The sequence below is a fragment of the Cinclus cinclus genome, chromosome 5 (genome assembly GCF_963662255.1).
Source record: "Cinclus cinclus chromosome 5, bCinCin1.1, whole genome shotgun sequence".
NCBI lineage: Eukaryota > Metazoa > Chordata > Aves > Passeriformes > Cinclidae > Cinclus > Cinclus cinclus.
In genome coordinates, this window is record NC_085050.1 from 42847211 (window position 1) to 42867235 (window position 20025).

The 20025-nt window shown below is 39.1% G+C and overlaps 1 protein-coding gene across 1 annotated transcript in view; it reads left to right on the plus strand.

The window, feature by feature from the left end:
- DCHS2 (dachsous cadherin-related 2) overlaps window positions 1-20025 on the plus strand; it is a 103926-nt gene that overhangs the window by 38982 nt on the left and 44919 nt on the right. Inside the window, 2 exon segments of the mRNA XM_062493647.1 lie at window positions 9971-10162; window positions 16347-16578. Coding sequence (XP_062349631.1) covers window positions 9971-10162; window positions 16347-16578 — 424 coding nt within the window.

Sequence of the window (20025 nt, forward strand, 5' to 3'; positions counted from 1 at the left end):
CAGTCATTCCAGGTTGGACCTGCCTCCCACACCTCTGGATCCTGGCTTCATTGGGACCTAGCTGCTTGTGTGGTTTTGCAGGAGGCATGGTACCAAAAATAAGGCGTGTCAGGAGTAGCTGCATTAAACTGGAGTGAATTCAGGCTCTGGCTAGCATCAGAGCAGGAATTGCAGATTACAGTACAGACTGAAATTTCTAGTTCTTCCTGAATCTGGACTTGGCTTGCTGAATGGTGTCTGGTCTTCAGAATGAAAGCATGATGCTGTAATGTACTTAGGCTGTTTTCTCCTCCAGTGATTTTAATTTTTCTTGCTTCCTGTAGACTAACTGAAAGCTGAAAATCAAAGATCTGTCAATAATTTTTATTGGCAGGTTTGTTCACAGTCATCAGTTAGATGCACAGAAGAGCAGAGAAGGCAAAAAGCTAAGATCTCATAATCATTCATCATGTAAATTAAGTTTCTTTTGATTTGTTTGTTATGGGGAAGATAGATAATGTAAAAATCAGTGAAGATAAAAAAGAAGATAAAAATCAGTGTGATCTTTTATGAGAGATTCATATGTGAAGTTGGATTAGTTTTACCTTATTTTAAAACCATCTAGGTCATTGGATTTTCTGTACAACTCATGAAGGCACAAGTGGAGAAAAGAAACCCAAAAACAAACAGATGCAGTTGCTTGTAAAGCTAAAACCAAAAGTCTTATAATAATTAAGAAATGTAATGTTCAGTTGAGGCTATAGTGAATACCATGTTTCACATGCTGTCCTTTAACAGAGAGGTTGTCTGGCCTTTGTCTCTGCTTGCATTTTGGCTTTTCTCTTTTCACTTGAAAGGCTGTTTAGAATTAATTATTGAATGTTTTGATGGGACTTACTTCTTATTAGCACCTTCATAAAACTGATGGCAGTTTCTGGAGTGAATCAGAAATCAGCTGGGGGAAATCAGCATCAACTTCAGTACAGGTTAGCAAGGTCATGTTTGTGTAATGCTTATGGTCAGTTGTTCAGCTGTGGTAGTCTTCATCCTATAGCAGATCAAAAGAATGCAGAAAGATTTACGTTAGTCAAGTCCATTGACCTGACCAGCACAGTGGAGATATTTTGCATCAGAGCAAGGATGAGGATTAAGGATTTTCTTATTCACTGGGGATTTATTGAGTATCTGGTAACTGTGGTACTTGACAAAATGTCCTGGTTTGAAAGACAGGTATTTGCTAAGAAAGGCAGAAACCTCTCTGAAATGGAGGGTGTAATCCCCCCTTCCCTCCAAATTAATATAATTTTGGAATTAAGGGAGCTCTCAGGCAGCAATATGGGGCTAGGAATAACAGTTCTTTACTAATATGTCTAACAAGACAAACAAAAAACAATAACAGCTATGAAATTAACAACAAACAGAACAGTAACTCAGTCCCAGTGTTTTTTGGCTGCAGGCACCTTTTCCCTGAGCTGCAGTTCCCGGTGCTGGGGGCGGGCAGGTCCTGCAGAGCTGCAGGAGGGCTGGGGGTGATGGCAGCGCTGTCCCAGGGGGAGAGAGAGATGGAGAGAGCCCTCTGCTCATGGTGTGGGTCCTGGTGCTCAGCAGAGTGCTGGATGGTGGCAGGTTACAGCGAGACGACAGCAGGGCAGGGTCTGACAGCAGTGAAGATGGCTCCCGGTGCTAGAGGGCAGGGATGGGACAGAGGTGGCGATCGTCCTTCTCGTCCGAACTCCATGGGGGAAATGGGCCGAGCCAGAGCCTTCTGTCTGCTCTTCTGGCTGTTTGGATATCGAGGGGTTTCCCTCTTCTCTCCCCTCCCCTCTTTCCCCTGCCATGAGGGCCTAATCAACAGGTATCTTAGCATGACAGTGGGGAAAATTCCACAGAGGGAAAAGGGAAAACCAACCCCCAACACAAAATAAACATCAATGCCAATTGAATGATCCGCTTGAATTCCAGTTATTTTAATTTGTGGCTTTCCAGATGCAGCCCAATTTCAGAATGAAGAATGGGGCTTTTTCTGCTGTCATTGCAATTGTTAAGGACCAGCTGTTAAGTCCTCAGGCAAACAGTTCCTGTTCTTGAAGTCAAGGCTCATACTTTTAGGACTTCAAGTGGATCTGCAGCTTTATTCCCATTTCCATGTATTATACCGGCTGCACTAGGGACATGAGGGTTAATTATGGGTGCGGAGGCAGATGAATAAAATTCCAAAGTAATGTACCTAATACACTCTTTAGTTTTGGTATCAGCATTATTGTCTGCCTCAGGCAACTGTGAGGTAGGGATCATTGGTTTGTATTTGATAACGCTATTTTCTTGCTAATCAGGGTTATAAGTCAGAGCACTGACTTGAAGACATTTAATGATATGTGATTATGGCAGCTGGCATGCTAATGTACAGATACACCCAAGCGACTTGTAAAATGTCTTCTGCCAGTAATTTCACTACAAATATTTCTAGTATCACGTTTTGCTGACGGCATGCCACCAACTCAGACTGCTCCTCTCCTTCCCTGTGGTCGTGGACCTGGCATGAAGGTCTGGCAGAGCAGATGCTTCCACAGTAGTTAACCATTCCGATGGTGCTTGGGTTGTCTACATGAGGAATTAAAACACTTTCCTGGTGAAGGTCTGCCATCAGGTATTGCCATACTGCCTGGAACAGGCTGCTGTCCTTCAATATGTCAAATGTAAGGGTGCTGGATTTTGAGCTGTTGATGACTGCAGGACTGAACCATGCTTATACCACTGGTCATCAACCTAATTCTATCACTGAACCTTTTCTTTTCAGCTCCCTGGTAGTTTCCTCTGTTTTTTTTTTTGTTGTTGTTGTTTGGTTGTGTGGGTTTTTTTGGTTTTTTTTGTTTTGGTTGTTTATTTAGGAGCATTTTGCCTATTTTGTTGTGTCTTACAGTTTGATGATGAGTATTATGGAGTACACAGTCATATAGAATCACTAAAGGTGGAAAAGGCCTCCAAAGTCATCAAAATCATCAAGTTCAACTTTTGACCGAACACTACCATATCAATTAAACCATAGCACTAAGTGCTACATCCAGTCATTTCTTGAAGACTTACAGGGATGGTGACTCAACCCCTTTCCTGGGCAGGCTGTTTCATTGATTAACTATCTCTTCAGTGAAGAAATTCTTTGTGATTTCCAACCTGAACCTCCCCTGGTACAGCTTTAGGCTATGTCCTCTTGTTCTGTCACTTGTTACCTGGGAGAAGAGGCCAACCTCCACCTGGCTACAGCCTCCTTTCAGGCAGTTGTAGAGAGCAGTAAGGTCCCCCCTGAAACTCCTGAAGGCTAAACACTGCCAGATCCCTCAGTTGCTCCTCATATAATTTACTCTCTAAACCCTTCACCAGCTCTCTTACCCTTCTGTGGACATGCTCCAGCACCTCAATGTCCTTCCTGTAGTAAGGGGCCCAGAACTGGACAGAGGACACAAGGTGTGGCCTCACCAGTGCTGAGTACAGCAGACAGTCATTGCTCTGGTCCTGCTGGCCATGCTCTTTCTGATACAGGCCAGGATACCATTGGCCTTCTTGGCTACCTGGGCACATGCTGGTTCATGTTTGGCTGCTGTTGACCAGCACCCCCAGGTCCTTTTCTATTGGGCAGCTTTCCAGCCTTTAACCCTGCACAGGGTTGTTGTGACCCAAGTGTCTGACCCATCACTTTCCCTTACTGAACCTCATACAATTAGCCTCGGCCCATCAATCCAGTCTGTCTAGATTGCTCTGCAGAACCTTCCAGCCCTCCATCAGATCCACCTTCCCACTCAACTTGGTGTTGTCTGCAAACTGACTGAGGATGCACTCAGTTGCCTTGACCAAATTATTGACAAATATATGGAACAGGGGCAGCCCCACCCAACTGGTTGTGGCGCATTTCCCACCACTCTCTGGGCCCGACCATCCAGCAGGTTTGTAACCCAGTGAAGAGTGCACCTGTCCAAACCATGAGCTGCCAGATTGTCCAGGAGAATGCTGTGGAAGGCAGTATCAAATGCTTTAATTGAAATTGAGATAGACACATCCACAGCTTTTTCCCTCAATCCTTTGGTGGGTCACCTGCCATAAAAAGAGATCAGGTTAGTTGAGCAGAACCTGTCTGTCCTAAACCTGTGCTGGCTCGCCCGGATCCCCTGGTTGTCCTCAGTAGTGTAGTGTGCTTTTATTTACCCCATATTCTGATTTTCTGTAAAATTAGCTGCTGGCAATTAACTTGCTTTTCATTATGTTAGTAGAGCTAAAGCAATTATACAGACTTTTTATGCCCAAAAAAATGTACAAAATCCATATGCTCTGACACTGAGTCCACCAAACAGATTTTAACAGCCATGAAATCTGTATCTTGGTTAGCTGAAAACAAGTTGAAGTAAACTTGACAGAATATGTGGTATGGGAAAAATTCTTATGCTGTGAAGAACTGATTTAATATTTCTTAGTCTCATTTAATTTCTATCACAGATGACCACAGTGATGACTTATTTGACTGAATGGCCTGGTCTTTCCAGTGGTCTGGTCTACTTTTAGTCTGTCTGTCTGAAAGATGTAAAATTAATCTTGGTCACTCATATATGAAATTCAGCATTTCTAGTCAGTCATCTTTAAGGCTGCATACTCTAAATCCTGAAAATTATTTTTATATAGGTTCTGAATTTTTGATCTGCAAGTAATAGGATTGTCTTTTCTGTTGTGGTTTTGTGTGCACAAGACATTTCCTCCACTTGCATGTAATGTAAAATACTTACTCTGCTTTTCAAAATATGTTCAGTCATTGGGAAATATCTAGGAAGTGAAATAAAGAAAGCTAAATATAACCACAGGAACTTTATTTTAATCTGTTGAGGATAAAAAAGAGTGGAAAAAAAACCAAAAAAAACCCAGCCCAACAAAAAAAATAACAGGAGTTTTCTCTTAAAATGAGTTTGTGTTTAAAGCAGTGTGGAATTCAGTAGAAGATGTATTTCTCGATAATCTTGTTTACTATTAGTTTATTGATTACATTATTCAATGCCAGTAAAATACAGGAACACATTATCCATTGCTGTGAGTTGTCATTCTACTGAAGTGAATGGAAGCAGCTGAAGATCTGAAAGCCAAATGCTTTCTGTAAGCTCTGAATTCTCTCCTTTCTCAGTGTAGCGCAAAAAAAAAAATGGTTTTGTTCCCTCTTAAGTGTACTGCCAGCATTTTTTTTTCCATTTAAACCTGGACGTATGTTACAGGATTGAATTTCACATGTGGGTGAGGAAACTAGGGTAATTACCCCTAAAATCACAGATTCTTTGAGATCATCCTCTCTTTCCATATGCAAATAGAAGATTACTTCTGCACTTCCAACACTGTTGAATTTTGTTTATCTTCCTATACCCTTTAGTGTCTACCACTTCACACCACTTATTATCTTCTTGCAGTAGTCTGTCTGAACATCACACCAGGTGGGTCAGATTGTTTTACCTGTTCTGCACATTTCTCTAGGTCCCCCTGTTTTCTCCTCCTGAGAGATTATCTGAAGTCTGACCACTTTATTGGTAGTGTCAACAGGACAGAAGAAATTCTTTTTCTCTGACAGACTTTTAGTCTACATTGTACAAGCTGGCCAAAGGATGTAGGCTACAGGAAGCATGACTGATGGGAGAAGTCCAGCCAGGAGCTATCTGTACAATGACTCTTGTTGGCTTTAAAAAATGTTCTTGGGGAAATACTTTGTCCTGAACTTATTCCCAAGTTTACACTCCTCAAAAAAATTCGATGTTCAACTGACTGTATTGAAAACATATTTAGAGAAAGGAGAAAGACCTTGGGGGCGTAACCCATCCTTTTCTTCCCCTTTCTTTTTCTCCAAGGTTCCAGTCTAGTATTGGGCATGTCAAATGTGTTACGTATTTGGTAGTCTCTGGTCTCCCACATTCAACTCTATGACCTTTGTGATACCGCTGACATACAACACTCTTGATCAGTCCACTGTGAAAATTCCTGCTGCTGCCTTCATTTCCTCCTGTTTGGGCTGCTGTAACTCACCGCTCTTGGGCAGTTAATTGCTGCAATACTCTGTAGGATTGGTACTCATAGTATGCTATCACAACGCAATGTGTTTTGGACAGTGACTACTGTGTGCTTGAATTCCCAAAATTTTCAGTAACTTGATGTCCTAGTTTGAAAGACAGGTATTTGCTAAGAAAGGCAGAAGCCTCCCTTTGAAATGAGAAGAGTGATCCCTTCTCCCTCCAAATTATTATAATTTTGGAATTAAGGGAGCTCTCAGGCAAAGATGTGGGGATAGGAATAACAGTTCTTTACTATTATATCTAACAAGACAAACAAAAACAACAGCAGCTATGAAATTAGCCACAAACAGAACTGTGGAAGAATGGCTTAGAGAGAAAGGCCATATTCCCATGCAAGAACTAGCTGACAGGGCTTTGGGAAAGTACTGACAGTAGATATTTTGAAGGACAGCTTTTCGTTGAGCAATAGATATGTAACCACTTTTGTAATAACAGGATACTGCAGTTAAGATAGCGTGCAGAACCTCCACAGCTAAAGGATCACAAGAATGAGGAACTGGGTGGGACTGACCTTTGCTGTGGTAGCCAATGATGAGCTTGCTTTCGCACTATGTATGAGCTTAATTATTGATGATATAAATGTAACCAGAAGCATTCAATAAATTGAGACTTGCTGATCGTTCACACTGAGTGCTGCATTTCTCCCGCCAACTCCGACACAGAACAGTAACTCAGTCCCAGTCCCTTTCTGGCTGCAGGCACCTTTTCCCTGAGCTGCAGTTCCCGGTGCTGGGGGCGGGCAGGTCCTGCAGAGCTGCAGGAGGGCTGGGGGTGATGGCAGAGCTGTCCCAGGGGGAGAGAGAGAGACCCCTCCGCTCACGGTGTGGGTCCCGATGTTCAGCAGAGTGCTGGATGGTGGCAGGTTACAGTGAGAAGGCAGCAGGGCAGGGTCTGACAGCAGTGAGGATGGCTCCCGGTGCTGAGATGGCAGGGATGGAGAAGAGGCGGCGATCGTCCTTCTCGTCCGAACTCCGTGGGGGAAATGGGGGCCGAGCCAGAGCCTTCCGTTTCCTCTACTGGCTGTTTGGATCTCGTGGGGTTTCCCTCTTCTCTCCCCTCCCCCTTGTCACCAGGGCCCAGTCAACAGGTATCTTAGCATGACAATGGGGAAAATTCCACAGAGGGAAAAAGGGAGAGAACCAACCCCCAACACTTGATCTCTTAATTGTGCCAAAAAACTTGAATTTGTCAGCATGTTTTCACTGAATTTCTCTTTCTCAATCAGCTTGCATTTAGTTAATAATCTTAAGGGTCTTTTTTCAGCCTAAATGATTCTATGTTATAGTTAATAGCACCCCTGACCTCAAGTGTAGTGCCATTTAATGTCAGATCTGTGTGCTACAGGAAATTTTTCATTCGCTTTTAATTCCATATCTTCCCTCTTCAGATCAGAGGTTCCATGGTGAGTGATTAAAAAAAGGACTATTAAGTGGGTAGAAATTGAATGGATGTGAGGTACTTGAACAGAAAGATGATATTTTTCTGCAAAAAATGCATGCCACTTAGTTCTGCTGCCTGAGAAATGATTATAGTAATTGAAGTTGATCACAGTTGGACCTTTAAATTTGCATTCCCTTGAACTGAAGCATTTTTATTTTAATTCATCACTCATTATGCCTTTACATGTATTGTTCAAAGTCTGAGGACTGCATAATTCACAGCAAACAAGTCACTAAATGTAATGAACTACTAATGATATCATCAAATTTCACTTCTAATCATGCTCAGTTGCAAATAAAAGGCTTAGCATTTAAACATATAACTGCATGTAGGCGCAGTCAGACAGAACCTTTCAGTACTGTCACCCCTGTTGGATTCCAGGCAAAATAAATAAATTTAAATACTTTTCTTATAAGGGCCAAGCGAATTATTGTTCCATAACATTAGGGTGGTAGATTACTGAGAGCATACTAGATATATGTTCTATTCTTGTTTTTATGACTGAAATAACAAAGTATGAGGCTGGAGAAATATGCATGTTGTAGACTTGATTTGCATACAGCTGTAAAGCATTTTTACATTTTTCCATATTTATTGGATCTTTGTTTAGCTGTGTGTTATTGTGAGTTTTGCCTTTAAATTGCCCAGAATGAGTGGTTGGACGGAGGTCAGGAGTGACCACATATTGCACGCTGTGCTGCAGCTGTGGGATGCATACTGCAAGGGCATGAAAAGGGCATGAAAAGGGCATGAAGGGCTCTGCGAGCACAGGGATACCCTAAAGGATTTTTTTTTTTTCCCCAGAAACTCTGATATAATGGCCTTTGGTGTTGTGAAAAACCTTCTTATGGGAGGAAAAATGTTATGGGGTATGTGCTGCAGTCACAGTCATACTTCTGAAATACAAAAAAATCTTGAATTTCCATAAGAAGTGGGAAAGTCTGAAAAACAAGCGCAAACCAAACCACAACAAGCAAAAAATAGTAATTGAAATAACACATGTATCATTTGGGCTGTCGTTTTAAAATTCTGATTGATGCAACTTGTCTAGAATAAGTTTTAACTTCATAATTTGAATTGGCACTTCTTATGTGGTTTCTCTTTCCCCACTTCCGTGCTTTTCAGCCTTCCCAAATATGTTTTGTTAATTTGGTTTTAATTCATCCCTAGTTAAGTATCTTGGTGCCAAAACAATTCTTCTATGGGCAAAGAAGGGAGTTTTTGATGCAGGCACCAACTGGTCTTTACAGTTACATTTATTGTGGTAGAAGCAGCAGACAAAGGCTGTTCTGGGTGCCCAGGCCAAATAACTTGGCACAGCTTGTGTCCATGCAACTGAGTTAATTTATATCACCCAAACAGAATGACCTAATCTAAACTTACTTCTAGAAATACTCCCTGACCTGGACTGTTTCTTTTGAAACTCTACCTAAAACTGTGCCAGATGGTTTTCTATACAGGCAAGCATGTGCATATCTCTACCTTTACCCTGTCTTTGGTTGATGGCTGTGAGTCTCACCTTATCAGCCTATATCAGGTGCAGGCAGGGACTGGCACAGTCACAGTCACTGGCTCACTCTGTGAGCTCCCACCAATTCTAACTGTTGGGCTTTGTGATACTAGAGTTTTCCAAAGCTCTGTTAAGGTCTTCAGGCATTGTGCTTGTACAGACAGGCTGATGGAAAACCTACAAAATTTATAATTTTCAAAGAAAAAGTATAAAAGGAAAACAATTGCAAAGGAGAAATTATACATCTCCAATAATGACAAATTAGATAACTGAAAATACCGGCTTTCTTAATGCATACATATTTTTATAAATTATCATCTACCAAAATGTTTTTAAATTTAAATGAAAACTATCACAATGGAACATACCAGAGAAGAACCAAACTTAGCACAAAATACTTGTTACCAAAGATCTTAGGGGAATAAAATTTAAGGAGCAATGTACAAAACTTCTGTGTTTATCAAATGCATTTTAAAGCAACCCACCTGTGGGTCAAAAAGCATGAGTGCCACCAGGCCCTCTTTCAAGTGAAAATTAAATTAAGATCTGGAGAGTCTCTTATAGAATACATTAGGTAAGGATGTCCTGCAGCACTTTCTGGTCTACCTGTGACATAAGAGCTTTCTGATTTTTTGTAAGACGTACTTCCACTGGTAAAAAAAAAAAAAACAAAAAACAAAAAAAACCCCAAAACATAAAGGGAAAATAATTTAAGGTATGACCTACTGACATGGCATAATGAGCATGGCTTTTCCAGTCATGGGAAAGGAAGAAGATTGATAATTACACTGTCAGTAGCTGAGATATTTTACAAACTGCAGGCAACCAGCTTAGGTAACTGAACATGTTTGCATTTATTCTGTGTATACACATTTGTTAAAAAATCAAAGACACTTTGTTTTAATGAGTAATAATTTCACTGGCTTCATTTTTAACTGTTTTCTCCCTGCAGGTCAAAGCAACAGATGCAGATGCTGACCAATTTGGAGAAATTGAGTATTTTCTTTACGATGGATTTAATTTTTATGAAAAATCCAAAGCTTTCCAGATTGACCCACACACTGGTCAGATCTTTGTGTCTCAGGACATTGACAGAGAAGGAGATCCAACCACTTACGATCTCTTGGTAAAAGCTACAGATGGGGTAAGTTTCACCTTTCGATTCTGCCAGACTTGCAAATGCATTTGCAAATTTGGATGTCTGGTATACTTTTGAATGAGAATGTAGTGACTATGTAAAAATTGCATGAATTTGAGTAAAATGTCTTATCCTTAAAGAGACCAGAAAATTATATTCATGAACTGTGAATTTTTACCCAAATAAAAGTGTCTGTGAAATACCCAATGACTCCTAGGTAAGGTTTGAAAAAAAATGTTTCCAAGATATGTTAGTCCTTGCTAATTTTCCTCCTCCTATTGGAACCAATGGAGTTCCAAGTTACTTCTGCTCCCTGCTTTCAAGATCACTGCAGCAGTAATAAGATAGTACCACGATAGCAAGGTAGCCATGTGGCTAGAACCACATGGCTACTCTGGGTGACAGTGACTTTCCTGGGTAAATTCCTTGTCTTTTCTAGCTGGCTGATGCCATTGTTGCTGCTGTGGCTGGGTGCAGCTGCATATCTGAAAGTTCTCCCACTTTACAAGATCTGATGCTTGGAAGTGGGTATTCATGGTACAGTAAGGGCAGGGTAGTTGTAGATGCCTGAAATAGTCCATTGCAGATCCTGGCAGGAAGAGTGAGAAGACATTTGTTGTGGTGGGAACATAGATAGCTTGCCTACTTGATGCAGTGTAACAAAACAATTTGCTACTAAGCTCCAGAAAATGATTCATTATATTATTTTCATTACAAAATATTAATTTAGTGATTTGCACTGTGATTTGCGGTCTGAGGTGGTTTGCATTGTGGGGCGCAGTTCTTACTTGTCTTTACCTTCTTCAGTTTAATAGTGAATTGTGAAGAAGCTGAAGAAAAGGTTATTGGTTGTCTTCAAATGTTAAAATTAACTTAAGGTCACGTTGCAAATGTTATTCAAGCTACATTTTGCAGTACAAATTATCCTGAAAAACACTGAAATTCAATTATTTCAGGCTATGCAGTTTTTATTTCTTACTTTGAATATTAAACTTGCATTTAAGATAATGTCCTAAGTGTATCTACTATAACTTTTTCAAAAAGCAGTTCTGCTAGAAATGCTGTATTTTTCATTAAAATGCCTGTAGTTTTTTTTTGTTGTACACTGAAGAAACTTAGTGAACTATGATTTCCATACTCATGAGTAGATGAACTTAAATAGCTGCAGTTGATGGTTGTATTAATTATTTCATTTTAAGAATGTAGCTTTTGAGGGTATATCTTTGTTTTGTTGAATTCAGATACTTGTGTAATAGTTAAATAATCTTTTCTTTAGCTGACACAATTCAGTCTTCATTTCAGAGGCTACAGAAATATTATTTTATTAATATTGCCTTTAGCAGTCTGCTTTTTCTCCCTTGTATATTTCTTTAGAGCAACAAAAATTACACAAATACATTTGTATATTTGTTTCCATACTCATCTGATTTGAATGTCTAATAATTTGACTCTGCTCATTGCAGGGGGCTTGGACTGGACAACCTTTGAAAGGTCTCTTCCTATTCAAACCATTCTATGATTTTAATATAAGAATATGAGTGGGTTTTTCCAGGACAGTGCCTGTAATGTCTATAGCAGAGGTAGTTCTATCTGACCATTTTGGAATTTCACTTCTATATGATTTCTGTCTTCAAAATTTATACTTGAGTACAGATACCCAAACTTTGAAGAGTAAAGTAGTCTGTATTGGAATGTGTAACAGCAGAAACTTATGCATTCTGCTATACTTCATCATTTCATTTTTCCTCTCATTCACGTTTTGAAACTGTATAAATGCGAAGGACACATACATATGTCTGGAATATCAAGATTAGTCATTAATAAAGGGTATGCGAGAGCTGGACAATAGCAACAAAAAAGTTTCTAAGATATTCAGTCTGGCACAAAAAATTATTTTGAAAATCTGAAAGAAAATATGTTTGCATGAAAAAAGCTTGATGCCTTAATTTTTATAGTTAAATTATATTTAACTCTATTCGTAAATCTTACCTGAAGTTAAAGGAAAATGGCCAATGCATTGAAACTACAGATTATTTATTTTTTAAATTGCTCTGTCATTTATCTCCATTTATGGACCTTGTGTTTTTAGAAGCTCAGTAATGGGGAGAAAGGTTCAGTTTCTTACTGCCTTTTTTGTGGCAGGCAAGTCTTGATCTACTTTACTGCAAGTCAGCACTTTGTAGAAATTTGCCCATCTGGCCCCTAAATACTAAAGCACCTAAATTCAATATCAGCTTTTCAAAATTTTCAGTGTACCTGAACTTGTGTTGACCAACTCTCTACCTTTAAAGCAGAATTGTAGTGGGATATTTATTTGATTTCCTGACATTCTGCTGCTGACTTTGGTGGAATAAAGATACTAGATGTGGGGCCCAAATTGGAGGCTGTGATCAGAGGAGAAATGTGCACAGAAAAGAGAAAGGAAGAATGAAGGGTCATTTGTGACAAAGGAGGGTAGAGAGATGAAAAGGAAAGGAAACAACATGGTTAATTAGAAATGAGGAGGAAAATAAAATATTTTCCAGGTGGTGTGCAGTTTATCTTACAGCAAAACTATCAGTTTCCTCCACCTGTTCCTGGCTACTCCATTACATGGCTTTAGAGCTTGTCAGTCATGTTTTTTATGCATTGTGTAGAAAATGTAAGGAGTGAACTTAAGTTGCACACAAGAGCCCATGGAGAGGCAGATGGAAAACAGCTTCTGTTAAACTGGTTTTAAATAAACATCCCGTGAGAGCTTGTGGGAGCCCTCTCACTGATTAAGCAAAGATGACAAAAAGTATCCTTGTCTCTTCTATATGAAATGGCAGGTCTTCAGTTTTCCAGCTGCTTCATCATCACTGCAAAAGGTTCAGTACACCATCAGCAGGTGTCTTAGTGACTCTTACTGCCTTTCTGCATAGAGAGACACTTTGTCTCTTGCTTTTTGGTAATCCATCCTGCCTATCCCATTTTCTTTGTCTTTTCCACTGGAGCAGTTGAAAGCTAGATGTAAACACTTGGCACTCACAGGCAAAGCTTCTGAAGAACTTAAGGCTTTTGAAATAATTGGAGACATCTCTCCACTTGGACAGCATTACAACTTGAAGATGGCATATCCTTTAGGTTTAAAAACAAAAAGCCTTTATGTCAAAGGTTCTGTATCTAAAGGTTCTGTATCTGTTCAGTTTGGAACAAAACTTTGATGAGCATGGTTCACTGACAAAACTGGAGGCTGTGATGAAAATCTTGATGGAGTTTTAAGCATTTTACAGCACTGAGATGAAGAAATAAACCTGCTCAAAATATCATCATTTCTACTTACTAAGACAAAGAGTTTCCCCTGCCAAAGGCAGGGCATTTTTTTTTAAAAGGCTTGATAAAGAGGTCTTCTAATGTCTTTAGCTATTCACACAAATTTGATCTTTCTGAAGTAATGAAAACATTAGTTGTTGTTATTTTGACTTGATGGTAGTTTATGTCCCCATTCTCTTCCACAAAGGACATAACCCTCAGGACTCTGACAGAGAAGTTGTGACTTTTTGTTGCACCAGAGTACAAAAGTACTTAAAAATACTTGAACATTTGTGAGAAAGGATTTTAAAATTAATAGCTGTGGCTTCCTGTTGCTTGTTAATGTGTTTTGACAAATGTAATTTTCTGTCAACAATAGACTTTATATGAAGGTAGTCTTCATATTTTGGACGATCTATGTTTTGCTTGTTTCTGAGTAGATGAAGTATATCCACATCGTTAGAAATAGAAGGAGTTTTAGTTCCTTCTCAACTGGAATGATACTCTTTTTCAGTTGTCAGAGCAAGAATTGGACCATAATTAGTTAATATCATAAATTATTAAGGAAATATCACACTTGGCATGTGAAGGTATATATGGCTTCTTCAGGAAGAGATGGTTCTGTCTCCATTGTAAAATTTAGTCAGTCTTCTTAGAGAATAGATTTTGTTAGATACTTAGAGTTAATCAATTTCAAAAGACTTTTCAGTCTTTACATAACTCTGTAGCACAAACACAGATTGGCTGAAGAGTGGAGTTTGGTGCTTGTTTCATGTCTGTTTAGCAATAGTGAAACTTGAAACAAACAGCTTAACACAAGCTCTTCTGAGTTTGGTTTCATGCTGTTCCAATCATCTTTCTTTTTTTTTTTTTTTAGATATTTTTCATTTGTGACCTCTTCCCTTAAAAATACTTCTGATTTCTGTTCTAAAATACCTGAAAGCTGTGGGCACACAAAGCATCTTCTGACAGTGAGCAGAGCACAGTCCCTCCCTTTCCCCTGCCTTCCCTTTTAGCTCCTGTACAGGGTTTTCCTTTTCATGGAAATGAAGGTACTGGGGAAGTAGCTTGCCCTGAAGTGGGGGTGTTGGCATTGGGCTCACTGCCATCTCAATTTCTCCATATTGGCTTGGGGTTTCATGGCAGTCCCAGTAATTTGTTAGCTGATGGACATTCCTTAGAGTCATGGTCCCCAGGCAAGAGTCCTGGCTGCTGGCTGCCTGTGCAGCAGCATGAGCCCTGGAAGCATGCCATGCCTTATTTTCTTCAGAAGTACATCAGGAGGATGTGGGCTAGATCTCCTTGTTTGTGGGTGAAACACAGACACATGATGCACAAGATCATCTTAATTTTCCACTTACTTGAGCCTTTATGGGAATCTTAGTGCACCCAATACAGGCAACATTAGAACACATAAGGAAAAAATAAAACCAGGATAAGCAAAAATCACTATGAAAATGTGGAAACAAATGCTGATAGTATATTTTTTTTTTTTTGCAAAAATAAGTTTGAACTTGTGGACACACTAAGCAAACCCTCAAAAATAGTTTTGTGGGAGATTGTTATATGGCAAGGTAAGTCTAAAGGAGTCATATCCAGTCTGAATCCTTGGTTAGTTTAATGAAGGTCAAGTTTAAAAATAATTGATGCAACAGTTGGATTACAGAATTATGCAACATAGTTGGTTTTGTGTTGGCTTGGTTTTCTTTGTATCAAGTCTACTGTGACTACATTATGAAGTTCACACTAGCTCAGCATAATTTGTCATGTGTATGCATGAACATCTGATCTGTGTCAGCAGTTTCTCAAAGTGACTGTTACAAGCACAGCATGCTCAATGTGACTTTGAAGAGCTCAGGATTCTTCCTCCATCTGGATTTTAATGTACTGCATAAAGCACATTGAAGACTCTACATGCCTGTGCTGCTTCATGCCTCTGAATATGCCAGTGCCCCAGTATTCTGTTATTTCTGCTACAGTGGACCTGCTTTCTTTTAAAAATGCTTGTGCTTCCTATGGCTGTAAAAGAATCTTGGAAACATGAACCCCTTGAAACTCATGGAGGGAGTCCTCTGAGAAGTAAATTGCCATGAGTTTCATTCAGGTGTCTGTGGGGCCTACACTTCAGCACCCACAGAACTGGGGCTTTTTTTTGCATAATGTCACAAAATTCAGTGCCTTGTCATCGCAAATCAGTATTTTTCTGTAGCACAGTCTGATAAGCCAGCTTGCAGTTGCTCCTTTCTTCTCCAGTTTCACTCTGGAGGAAGGCTACATGTGGTCCTATGTGGTATTTTAGTGGGCTTTTGAAGGTCATCTGTCAGTAAACTGAGGATAGGTCTCATAGACAGCAGCCTGACAGGTCAGCTTTTGGCTGTCCTGCACTGCTTTTAGTCTGTGTCCCTGGTTGAAAAAGCCTCATACTCACCATTATGATGGTCCTACTTTTACCTCTGGAAGTCTCATGGAGAGAAGTTATTCCTGCTTTACTGGAACACCACAGTAACCTGAGGGGCATGTCTTTCTGGGGCATAAAGCCCTGGCTTTTGTCTGTGAAGGAATAAGTGGTGTGTTCATGACGTCGGCAGAAGCATATGAGGTTAGACTAGCAAGGTTTTTTTACATGTGGTGCTCATTAGCATAAGCAAAACTTTGTGTTCAGGCCTCACCATTGTAGAGAAGATTAATTTCTTTATGTACTCAGACAGCTTTGGTATTGTGCTGAGCATGTAGCTTGCTTACGTGCAGTGTTTTGGGGTATTGCAGATACTCTAAGTTCCTTTTAATGGACATTTTCATTGATCAATATTGTTGCAGCTTGTTCCATTTCCTGATGATGGACTGAAGCCAGTTGTGTACCAACCTGTTTTAAAAATTGATCTTGTTTTTTGGTCTTTTTTTCTTATTTATCCAACAGGGTGGTCTGAGTGCTCAAGCTTTTGTTCGCATTGAGATAGAAGATATTAATGACAATCAACCTGTTTTTGAGCAAGACATCTATGTGACAAGTATCAGCAGTCACACACAGCCAGGAGCAGAAATCATCAATGTTGTTGCTGTAGACAGAGACTCAGGAATGTTTGGCATTGTCACATACGAACTGGTTCCAGGAGAATTTTCTTCTTTTTTCACAGTGGATGCATCCACAGGTACTGTATGAGTCCATGATTCAGAAAGGTGATAATTGTAAGATACGTGTTTTCTTTGATTATGCTTTTTGTATTTGGAGTCATGTCATACAGGTGAAACTTAGATTCTGATGGAAAATAATTCTAAAGATAGATAGAGGATTTAGGTTTAACATGAAACCTTTGCATTCACTGCAATAAGCAGAATGGAAAGCATCATACATTCCAGCAAAATGAAGGACAAGCATCATGCCACTTAACCACTATTTTCAGCCCTAAATATATTAATCACTATAAGAAATCATAAAATACTACTTTTTTACAAAAATACCTGAATTTCTGAAATTCTTAGGGCTTGAAGAGCAGTAAAACACCCTTCAAGATGCTCGCCCTTTCATTTCTTCTGTGTTTCTGTCCTATTCTTCCTTTGTACTGTGCTAGGACAAGTCCTCATTCTGCTCACTCTTACAAGGCATATTTGCCTCCCTGTTTGACTCAATGTTTAGCTTTGTAAGTGTCTTTTTCTGCCTTTTGCTTTCTGATGTGACACCTCATCCTTCTGGAGAGGGGTTCAATGAAGGAGTGATGATGAGAGCAGAAAACCAATTACAGCAAAACCAAATCTGTGTATATTTTTTCAAAGAGGTTGAATTTTATAGTTTGAATTACTCTTCCTGTTGCTACAAAGCAGCCTCTGTAGTCAGCTTTCCAACCTTAAAATAGTTGTCAACATCAGATGAAGAGAACTTGAGCATTGCATCTACAACTGGCCACGGTGCTTTTCACTAAGTGGTTGATTTAACTGAAACTGCCATTTTTCTTGAGGGCCAGCCTTTGCATGTGAATGTATCCTGATCAACAGATGGTCATGGCACAGATTCTTCTGTATGTTTTAAGATCTTTTTAAATTGTTGTACATGTGTATATATGTTAGCTCTTTGGCGTACAAGATCTTGCAACGTTCTATTATTTCAAAATGGTGTCTGTTTTTACACAGTTCCCAAAACATTCTGATGAACAGAAGAAACTAATCTTCTTAAGAAGTCAAGACTGCTGGTCTTGGCTATTTCAGAATTTATTTAACTGTGGACTTTTAACTACTGTCAAGTCAGGTTCTCAGGGGTGTAACTGATGTCAAAAATACATAGGTCAGTCTATAATTAGGGAGCTGGATCTACACAGTCATTTAATTGGTAATTTTAAACTTGTCCCATCAGGCTTGTTGAAGAGAGCCCCTGTGGACCACATTAGCAGCACTGACTTTGCAGCAACCCTCTGCTGAAAGAAAGCCTTTTGAAAGGCTTCTTCCTTGGATTGTGATCTTTTGGCCTTGCTTTCCAGTTTGGCACTTTGTATAGGAAAATTGTCATGCTTAATAATGAAGACTGTAAGCTTGTAAGCTACTAGTACCTCGTGGATCTATCATGGTATTTTATCAGAGGCAGACCAAATTCAGGGTGAAGTTGCTTGAGGTCATTATTGCTGTTATTTCATGATGAGAAAAGCTCTTAGGTCAGACACTGTTCTTAGCATTGTAGTGATTGGAATCTGATTGCACTTAATCAGATCTCCTGGGTAATTCACAAGGTCAGACTGTGTCTAATTTCAACTTACTGATATAATGCTGTGGGCTTTTTTTTTTCTGAATACACTTTTCCCATTTATATTCTTCCACATCTACTGACAATAGGGCTTATGCTCAGTCACTGGTGAGGAGAATGATTTTCAAGCTATTAGAAAAAATAAACATTTTAAGCAAAAAAAACCCCCTTAATATTGCCAATTTATCACACACAAAGTTTTGCAATCTTTGAGCTCCAAAACCTGTTCAGTATTCAGAGATGAAAGAAGTGGCTCACTGTTAGGCGCAGAGATTTTGAGCTCTTCCTCCTTACTTTTTTGTTACAACAGAGACATTTTCTAGTGTTTGTTGTGCTAAAGATGTGTTCATATGCTCTGATATATGGCCTCATTTATCTGTGCCTCTCTGAAGGTTATGTGAGGGACTTCATCTAGTTAGCTGGACTGCATTTTGTGAACAGAGGGCAATGGACAAGTATGTGAAGGAATAGGCATTCTCCAGGAGATGGGTGCTCAAACCAGAAAGTCAAATGTGATGATATTACAGTTTGGTCTCTGTTTTTCTGATCTTATGGATATGCAGTCTGTTACTGATGTGTTCTGCAATTTTTCCAATTTACAGCACGGAATACTCTATTTTATCTGCTCTTCTTCGTATTAGAGGACCTAAACAAACACAATAATTGTGTTGGAGAATTCTGTGAATTTTCCTGCCTGATAAGTTTCATTTTTTTTTTCATTTTTTTTCTCACTGATAGAGCATTTAGAAAAGAGAAATAAAAATCAGTGCATTAGTAATTTTGACTTACTATGTTCATTATAGCCCTTAATATTTTATGTGGACAGAGATATTTTCAGTACTATGAGATTTAAAATAATTAGTAGCAACCAGTTTGTCACACTACACTATGATACATTAGAATTGTATGCAAGATGATGGTGTTGTCCATGACATATGTAATTTCTCTTTTTTTTAGCATTTCTTTTTTGGGTATGAAAATTTATCTCACTGTAATTTTCTTCAGGGGTGTTTGTTGAGTGCTGCACATAGAATACTCACTAAAAATTAACTTTTGAATTTTTGGAAGAGAAATGGATAAAACAGTAAAATAACAATTGAAACACAAACTCTTCACTGCTATGGCTTTCTTCTGGCTCTTGTTTGTTAAAGCTCTTAGTTTTTCTATGAGCTGTCTTCTACATATCCTACCAGCTGGTCAACTCTTGACCACATAGAATATAACAATACTGCTTTTGATACATAAATATTAAGAGGTTGAGGCACATCCAGGCTCTTTGAAGGGGCTCCATCTTTTGTTTCAAGCACTGGAACATGTGGATGTTGCAAATAGATAAAGTCAGTGGGAGTGGGAAGGAACATTCTTTCATTGACCAGACAGACAGTCCAGTGAATTTTTTTTTAATTCTAAACAAGATTTTATTAGCTATATTTGTTTGCTATTTTAGCTTTAGGCACTGCATTTATTGTTTGTCATATGCTCTTGTACTCATAAATAATATTTATTGTGTTTACATTTTTGAAGAAGTTAAAGTGTTTTTTATTTGATTGATGATAGACTTTCCACAAGAAAAAACACTTTAAGCACTGTGTAACTAGAAAAATGTATGGATAGGAAACTGTAAACCAGCTCCTCTGCTGGTTCATGACTCTTGCCATCAATTCTTTCTTGTTGTTGGTGTGAACAGCAACTGGGTTTCATTATGTTGCCTTTTGTAGATATCTGGTCCATGCATGATCTATGAACAATACTCATGAATTGATTACAACAGGGCAAGTTAAAGAACTCTTCTGGCTAAGAAACTGTTTGAGCTGTATTTATTTTCCCATTGTTACCTAACAAGTTATTTGAAAGACAGTGTATTTAT